At 41.9% G+C, this 9,722-nt stretch overlaps 1 protein-coding gene across 1 annotated transcript in view; it reads left to right on the top strand.

The window, feature by feature from the left end:
• Positions 1 to 1,740, top strand: part of LOC109235797 — a 4,037-nt gene extending 2,297 nt beyond the window's left edge. Inside the window, exons 2-4 of the mRNA XM_019402052.1 lie at positions 224 to 461; positions 659 to 807; positions 1,014 to 1,740. Of these exons, the coding sequence (XP_019257597.1) occupies positions 224 to 461; positions 659 to 807; positions 1,014 to 1,740 (1,114 nt within the window). The remainder of the gene's footprint in view (positions 1 to 223; positions 462 to 658; positions 808 to 1,013) is intronic.

Raw genomic sequence — 9,722 nt, 5'->3', positions numbered from 1 at the left:
TAGAAAAGAACCACCGTGCCAAGAAAATCTTGATGTGTGGTATAGGACCTGATGAGTACAACAGAGTCTCAGCTTGTGAAACTGCCAAAGAAATATGGGAGGCGTTGCAAACCGCACATGAAGGAACCACCCAAGTCAAGCAATCTGAAATTTACATGCTCACCACAGAGTATGAGCTCTTCAGGATGAAGGATGATGAATCTATACAAGATATGCATACCAGATTCACCTCCATCATAAATGAGCAACACTCGCTTGGAGATGTCATTCCCAGAAACAAGCTCGTCAAAAAAATTCTCAGTGTTCTACCTGGATCTTGGGAGAGTAAGGTGAATGCCATCACGGAAGCTAAAGATCTACAGACTCTGACCATGGGTGAGCTGATTGGTAATCTGAAAACGTACGAGATGAAGAGAAAGGAGGACAATGAACGAAGAGAGCCTAAGAAAGAAAAGAACCTGGTGCTTAAAGCTGAAAGGAGTGATTCCAGTGATGAAGATAGTGACATGGCCTATCTTACTAAAAGATTTCAAAAAATGACTCGAAGAAACAGTGGTATACCAAAGTGGGGCAGCTCAAGCAAAACTAGGAACAATGATTTTTGCCACGGATGTGGAAAGTCAGGGCATTTCGTCAAAGACTGCCACTTGCAAAACAGGAGCAGTACAAGCAGAATCCTGACAAGGCAGGAAAAAGGAACCTGGTTCCCGAGAAAAGATTCAATCGAAAAAGTGCTGCAGACAATATTGTTAAGCAGGTCCTTGCTGCTTGGGAGACTCCTCAAGTGAATCCGAAAGGGAATCATATGTAGAAAACAGTTCCCTGCTGGCAGTGGAAACCAAAGCAACAAAGTACGACTCACTGTTCGCGCTGATGGCTCAGTCAGATGATGAAGATGATGAAGAAGATGAAGATAATGAGGTAAGCCTTCGGGATGTTCAGAGAAATCTGAAATCCTATTCTTCCAAGAAGTTAAGGTCTTTATCAAATGTCTTAATTGATGCCTATTATAGTCTTGTAAACAATAAGGAGACCCTCACAATAGAACTAGGAGAGGCAGAGCAATCTAGAGATGATCTAGTGGTATGTGTAGTAGACCGAGATGAGACCATAGCCAATCTTGAACTAGAGAAGGAGGCTCTGAATGAAAAAATAACCAGAGTGGAGAATGAAAGAGACGATCTGATGGTGGTAGTTGTCGATCTGAAGGAAATAATAGAAGATCTTAGCAGTAAGAAACACTCATTAGAAGAAAAGACCGCCTCTATTGAAGAGGAAACGGATGACCTTCTTGTGATATGTGCTAATCTAGAGGAAACCAGCGAGGGACCTAATAGAGAACATAGGAGTGTAAATCTTGAGAAAGGGAAGGGAGTAGCTAGTGAGTTGCACATCTTGCTGGAAAAGGAGTTGAATGTCGTAAAAACTAGTCTTTGCAAAGAACTCGAGAGGAATCACCAACTCCAAATTGAGTTGGAGAAAGTGAGAACTGATCTTGAAAAATCCTTAAAGTGGACCTGGTCCTCAGATGCTGTTACTGCTATGTATCTCAACAATGGTGGGAACAAGCAGGGCATTGGATTTAAAAGGGAGAAAACTCCCTACAACCCACACAACAAGTATGTGACTATACCTGACAACTGGCTGTGTAACCACTATGGAAACAATGGGCATTTTAAAGAAAACTGCCAGGCCAGGTTTAAGTCAGTTCAGAAGAACAAACCTTCACGAATAGAGTGACTACTAGCACAGGACCAGGTACCACTCGGAAAAAGCGGATGCTGCCTGCATGGACTAGAAAACCTCTCATTCACCCTTTTTATAGTAACGAGGGACCCAAACTAGTTTGGGTTCCTAAATCTAACCCTTGATGTGTATGTGCATGGAGCAGTGAAAGGAAGCAGAACATGATGGACTATGGACAGTAAAATGCCTAAAAGCACGCAGTCGAAAACTTCATGAAATGCTTCTCACTGAAAGCCCTGCAGGAAGAGAATGTATCCTTGAGAAGAAAGTAAAGGGTGCATTCTCAGTAAATGAAAAAGCAGAAGTGTTCCCTTGGAACTTGAATTCCTACCGAAGAACAGGTGCTGAACCAGGTCCTTCCTCAAAGCAAAACTCGCCAGGAACCACCAATTGGAGGAAAGTGCCTTACTCCAGAAAACAGGAAGAATCAGCTTGGGAAGCACAATGTAAACAGATGAGAGAAGGAATTCTCCTGAGAAACAATCCACAAAACAAGGGCACTCTCTCTCTCTCTCTGTCAAGAAAGAAACTGTGAAGATTAATGTGATGGACAAATCGTGTTTCGGGGAAATGCTCGAGGTTTTAAAATCAAGAAGATGATAAAGTGATCAAGGTGTAAAAGACTGGCGAGAGACATCGCACCAACATAAAGAACCCAGTCTATTACTGACTATCTATGAAGCTGAAGGAAGAAGCGAAGATGTAGCTCTAGGCACTACGCAAACAGCAGAACACATAGCATGGGAAGTCAAGTAAACCACCATATTTCTCTTCTCAACCAACTTCTGCCTCAAATTGGAATACCAAAGTGTACCTGCGATGATTCATGCCTCTTCTTCTGGGAGACAAGAAAGTAAAATGAAATGACCACACCAACAACTGGAACGGAGAGATCTTCCATTGAGGATCAGTATGAAGGAGGGAATACTGTTCTATGGAAAGCACACCAAATTCCAGACCTTGGAAACAAAGCTTCAAGAAGTGAACATTCCAGAGAAATCAAAGAGAAGATGGAGTTACAGGAACCCAATGAAGAACCTGATCATCAATTTGCTGGTTGTGTAAGAGACCATCAGGTAAGGGCAGCTAAAGTGTTTTCTAACCAAGCCTAACTCACATCGATACTGTTATAGGTAAACACGCATAACGATCATAGAAGCTAAAGGTGGAGTTATCAACTGCAAAAAGGGAGGAGCTGTGAAATCCTGTTCAAAAGGACTGATCTATCATCAGGTTCTCGTCACTCAGGCTAGTGGTAATAAGCTTAATTTTTGCATGCACTCTCAAAACAAAAAAAAATGTAATAATTGCCCTGTAATTCAGCTGCCACATCATCAAACTTTTCAAGGTCTGTCCGTCATGTCTTGTCCATCAAATCCTTTCACCTCTTTCCCACAAACCTGCCACCGTCTCTAGGACTATTCAGAACCTGTTTCTGTCTTCACTCATCATTAGCTTCTTCTCAAATAAATCTTCCCTCCTAAGACAAGTCATAAACCTTCTTCCTCGTTGTACAGCTAGAATTCACTCTTCATCTATTACCATCTCCAAGCTACCTGTCTGGAAGGTATTTTTGAAATGACAATCGAACAATCGTCTCAGTCTACCACCTCAAACACAGTCCCTATTTCATTGCCTTCATTGAAACCAAGTTCTGATCATTACTGTCTCCCGCACTCTAATACTCTACACACTTCTGATCTCTTCTCCACTCCTACTATCTCCCCTTTTCTGCTAAACCCTGCCTACCATTATTTTGAGAACTCTTTGTCCAGTCAATCCCATGACTTTTTAAAAGAACATACAGAAGGTCTCACTTCTCTGGTTTCAGAAGCCCATGAGGATGACCTTGACCATATAAACTCCTCTATGTTGGACACTGTGACTCTCAAGGAGTTACCTGAAGAAGAAGCAGCTCACAACATATTGGCCATAGTTGCTGAAAGTCTGACGAATGAGAAAGTTTATTTCTCGTCTGAGTGTTAGAGGGAAGATATCTCAGTTTTAGAAAATGCAAGAACTGCGGAACTCTTGGAGTCCCTGACTCGTGAAATGTTCTCAGAAAAATCTTCAGGTGAACCCGTTCCTCCTCCAAGCAAACCCACTTCTGTACCCCTCATTCATTCCAAGATCATGGGATCTTCCTCAAAATCTCTCACAATTAGGCCTCTACATCAAGAAAGCTTCGAATTTTCACTTCAGAAAAGCAAAAAGAGTGTCAAGCCAAGAAAAGGAGAAAAATGAATCCAAAGGATTTTATCAAAAGTGGGTCAGTAAACCAAGCAGACGCAGATGCTTCCAAGGAACCTGGTTCCCTAGAGCAACAATCCATGGAAAGGGGACTCGCTGAAATTGTTGAGAAACAGAAAGGGCCATCTGTGACGTATAGGAGCAAGTCGAAGTGTAGTAAAATTGAGCTGGCTGCATCTGAAGACAATAATGTGAGAATAGCAAGCTGGAAAGAAAATTCTGATGAAGGTTGCAGCAATCAAAAAGTGGAAACGGTAAAGGAACCTGGTCCAATAAGGTGCATGGCAAATGATGGGGGTATTTGGCAACAGAGACTTAGAACTCAGAAAGTGTTGTGGGGACGCACATTTGATCGAGCTATTTCGGAAATGACAGGAATGCGTCAAATTCTGGAAATTGTGGAGTTCCAACAATGGGAACACTTGTTTGAAGAAAGAATGCCTCTAGTGTACGAAGATGCTGTACAAGCCTTCTACGCCTCTCTTTTCACTGTTGAGGGGGACCACATCTGTGCTCTCGTAAATGGAGTTGACATTGTACTAGATGCTCCAACATTGGGGAAGGTTCTCAAAGTCCTGTCTGAAGGTATGAACTCAGTTAAGGGTGTCTGTGGAGTAAACTTTTGGGGAGCCATTATGAAAGAGCAAGCCATTCAATAGGGGGAACAGGTTCATAAGAAGGTATGCTTCCTGAGTACCAGCTTCTCTTTGAACTGGTCAATAAAGTGCTTCTACCCAGCTCTGAGAGACGTTCCATTGCTACAAAATCAGACTTGGGCCTGATGGAAGCGCTTGATGAGTTTGTGCCAATCAACTTGCCAGCAGTCATGACAGATCACATGCAAAAAGTGGCAAATTTTAAGGGTGGCAATCATGGATTAGCTTATGGCTTTCTCCTCACTCAAGTGTTCAGATTCTATAAGGTTCCCTTGGGAAACTCTAGAGTAGGCACACGCAAGCAAACCTTCTCAAAAACCACTTTAGAAGAATGTGAGTGCATAGAAAAGGTTGGTGGAAGCATTTCGACCATCTCTCGGCTGATAAACGCCCAAAATGTAGCATCTGAGGAGATACAATGACTGGGGGCTCGAAATGCCATTCTAGAAACTCAGCTTAGCCAAGCAGGTCAGGGACCTGATTCTTTACATAAGGAGGTTGCTCAACTGAGAAAGGAAAATGAGAGACTCCGGGCTCAACTACTTGAAGAACAACTGGCTGCAAACGCTAGACTGGACTTGGTTCTCAAAACAATTGATGTCTCTCCATCGAACCCTCCGTCCCTTAGTGCTCCCTAGGATCCTCCCCCAGTGTCTAACTATTTTTGTTCCAACCTTCTATGGGTGATGTTTTACTGGTGTTTATTTGTTTTTTTGTTGTTGTGATGGCATGTGGAAATTACCCATTACTCCTCCTGACTTGGTCAGTCCAACGTAAACATTAATGAAACAACTCCCCTTTGCCTGCATGTACAATACTATGTTCCTTTGGCTTCTCTTTTCTGTTATGTTGTGTGCACATATGTAGCATGAGCTAGCTGTGTTAGACTTCTTTATGCTTATTATCTGCTGGTGCTTCTCTTTTCTCTATCTTTTTAATGATGCCAAAAGGGGGAAGAACGCTTACATTAAGGGGGAACTTAGACCTTATCTCATGTAAACTTCAGTGTGATGAAGTTGTGAGAATGATGGATATCTTAGATTAAGGGGGAACTTCATCACTACTGGGTTATTTTTGTTCTACACAAATGTTGTCCATAACTAAGTTTGTCATCATAAAAAATGGGGAAATTGATGGGTTTTACTTAACCTTATGCTTCTTGGGTTTTGATGATTTAACAAACTTGTTGTAAAGAACCAGATGGAGAACCTTCTCTGCTTCATACACATCCCATTTGAACTGATCGAAGCTTGAACATCAACAATTGGATGGACGACCACATGGAGGAACACAACCGGGACCCGATGACCTCGTCCATTAGGGTTCTCCGACAAAAGGACAAGTCAGTGACTGTACACATTCAAGATAAAGAGAAATACAACAGGGATTTGCTCCCTTGGGGTTCTCTGACAAAAGTACAGCTCAAAGTGCACAGCTGGAATGTAGTAGAAGAAAGCCATCAAGCAACTGTTACAGAAGAGGAACATAACTAGGACATGGTTCGTTGGTATGTCCTGACAGAAGTATTAGACCTAGTTCATTGGTATGTCCCGACAGAAGCACAACGTCCAGCTGGAACGCACCTGTCCAGAAGTGGCTGTGCAGACAGTGCAGCAGTCACTTCCCACTGACAAGAAGTACACCAAGAGTTGACACCACTATCTATTGTGATATGCTTTGTGATAAAATAACCCGGTGCATGACACACCAACTTGTGCATTTCAGTGATACTCTCTAAAGAAGAAGAAACATCCATCCAGTATTGAAATCACCGGTGTGTCAAGAACAAGAAGACAACTCCACTAAGGATTAGTTTTTAAACAAAGTCTTATGTATATCCATAGTTGAGTTGTAATCTTGTTATTTGCTTTACATTGTTATTCCTACTTCGCTTTCTTAGAAGCACGATTTTAGGAACAAACCAAATCCGTAAACTTTTGAGTTTGCGTTGTGACTAGGAGTAGTCATAAGTTGAATCCTCTGTAACTAGGAGAGTTAGGGAGTGGCTTGTGGTGGTGCATCACAAGTTAGTTTGAAGTCTTTGCAAAAGGGAGTTTGCAAAGTGGCTTGTAATAGGTAGATTACAAGTTAGTTGAGTTTAAAACCTACTGGTGTAGGTCGTGGTTTTTTGATCCCCGTGTGTGGGATTTTTTCACGTAGAAAAACCTCTGGCCTTCTTTACATTCAGTCTCTACTGCTTTCATGTATCAATCTCATAGAGGACCAGGTACCCTATTGTTTGGTGGACCCATATAAGCTATCACACTACCTGCTCTAAAATCTGCACAGAAAGTGCCGAGTGCAGTATCAGTACAACCGACGCCATGTACTAGTAAGTGTCGAGCCTAACCTCGACGAAGTAGTGAAGAGGCTACGGCGGGGCAAATTACAATATAACCTGCATACAGTGTATAATAAAAGCAGAAAGAAGAACGAACCAAAATAAAATAGTAACTTGCAAGGAATGAATACAGAACTCAAGTATCTTATCAATATCCAGCTATAGCCAATCCTTAAGTGAAATGCAAAGCCACAAAATATCTTACACATTAGAAGAAAGATACATAAACACATAAATTGATGCGACGCGCATCCCGATCCCACCATATAATCAATATTAATATGAATATTCACCTTGATTACTCCATATCAATCCACCCTTATTCCTCCAGTTGCAGCATGCAACCTGATCCCACCATATAATAGCACTTCACCCTTATTCCTCCTCAATATATCACCCTTATTCCTCCTATTGCGGTGTGCAACCCGATCCCACCATATCAGTACCAATTACTCAATAAGAACAGAAATTTCACAATTTAACTCAAAACTCTCCTCAATATTTTAACCTCAAACCAAAGCCAACAGAAAGCTTGTACATTATGAAACTTCACACAAATAATACTAGTCAGCGAAACCAATCCAAAGTATACCAAAAAACACCGATAACCCAGCTTAAACAAATAATATGAGACAATGAAACTACGGGATATCTAATGCCTTCAACAACAAAAAACAATATCTGACAAGTAGCAATTAAACATGGAGATACCAGTAAAGCATGTAACAGTTAAGGCAAGGAAGACAATATAATAAGAACGGAAAGAAAACATGCAAAACAGATAAATTGGCGGCGCATAGGTACTCGTCACCTCACCTATACGCCACTCACATGGATTTTTCACATAGCAATTAAGTCAAGGATTCCTAATCCATCGAGTCAAAGTTAGACCCAACACTTACCTCGATCCACAGGCCACTCACTGCTCAATTACCGCTTTTCCTCTAAATTCCACCTCCAAACCACTCTTATCTAGCCATAATTAACTTAATAACATCATATATTGCTAAAGAAATCAATTTCAATACATAAATTCAGCTTTTCCAACATTTCCCCAAAGAAGTCAAAAATCGACCCCGGGCCCACTTTGTCAAAACTTGAGGTTCGAACCAAAACCAATTCACCCATTCACCCCTGAGTCTGAATATGTAATTAGTTCCAGAATCCGACCCAAAATCGAGGTCTAAATTCCCAATTTGCAAAAACTCCCAATTCTTCCAAAAATCCCTAATTCTATCATGAAAGAACAAGATTTAAGACTAGGAATCTAATGGGTGATGATAGAAATTGAAGGACATGAGTTTAAGAGTATAAAACTATAATTTGGTGTTGAATTCCCCCTTCAAAAATCGCCCTAGGCCGAGTTCTAGTGAAAGAGATATGAAAATTTGAAGAAGTCCCGATTTTGGGTCTGTTTTAAAATCACCGGACAGGCCTTTTTCGCGTCCACGAAGGGCCTGTCGCGATCGCGATACACATCGGCCCAAAGGTATATGCGTTCGCGAGCCTCACTACGTGTGGCGAAAGGCTGCTCCCCCCCGGCCTTCGCGTTCGCGACCTAATAATCGCGTTCGCGTAGAAGGACTACTGAACCCTCCCCCAGGTCTCTAAGCCATCGCATTCGCGTCGAGCTGGCCGCGTTCGCGGAGGGTAAGACCCCCATTGCTCCGCGTTCACAGCCCAGTCTCCACGTTCTCGGTGAGTAATTTCCACCCCAGCCCAGTTTCCCTTTCACGATCACCTGAGTGGTTTCACGATCGCGAAGCACAAAGCTTCAGCAACCATTAGCAGCAAGACACACCAGAATTTCTAAGTTTCAAACTACCCGTAGCCTATCCGAAACTCACCCGAGCCCTCGGGGCTCCAAACCAAGCATGCACACAAGTCTTAAAACGACATGCGAACTTGCTCGTGCGATCAAATCACCAAAATAACACCTAGAACTACGAATTTAGCACCAAATTATATGAAATTCTTAAAAACATTTTGAACTTCCTATTTTCACAACCGGACGTCCGAATCACGTGAAATAAGTTATGTTTAATATCATATATAATTTATAAATATTATATTGGACCTGTACTGGACTCCGGAACCAAAATACGAGCCTGATGCTAACAAGATTAAACATTAACCAAATTCTTAAAACCATTTAATTTCCAGTCTTTTAATTTTTGACAAAAATTCATATCTTGAGCTAGGGACCTCGGAATCCGATTCCGGCATACGCCCAGGTCCCATATTTTGATACGGACCCACCGGGACGGTCAAAACACAAGTCCGGGTCCGTTTACCAAAAAATGTTGACAGAAGTCAACTAAATCAACTTTTAAAGGCAATTTTTTTTATTTTTAACAACTTTCAACATAAAAGCTTTTCGGAAACATGCCCGGACTACGCACGCAAATCAGGGAGGGATTAAATGAGGTTTTGATGGCCTCAGAATATGGAATCGTGTTCTAGAACATAAGATGACCTTTTGGGTCATCATATTCTCCACCTCTAAAATAAACGTTCGTCCTCGAATGGACATAGAAAATTACCTGAGCTGGTGAAAAGGTAGGGATATCTGCTCCGCATATCAAACTCGGACTCCCAGGTAGCTGCCTCAACAGGCTGACCTCTCCACTGCACTCGAACCAAAGGATAACTCTTCAATCTCAACTGACGAACTTGCCGGTCTAGAATAGCTACCGGCTCCTCCTCGTAGGTTCAATCCTTGTCTAACT

Source organism: Nicotiana attenuata, chromosome 12 (assembly GCF_001879085.1).
Source record: "Nicotiana attenuata strain UT chromosome 12, NIATTr2, whole genome shotgun sequence".
Taxonomy (NCBI): domain Eukaryota; kingdom Viridiplantae; phylum Streptophyta; class Magnoliopsida; order Solanales; family Solanaceae; genus Nicotiana; species Nicotiana attenuata.
This window is presented reverse-complemented; position numbering and strand designations above follow the sequence as displayed.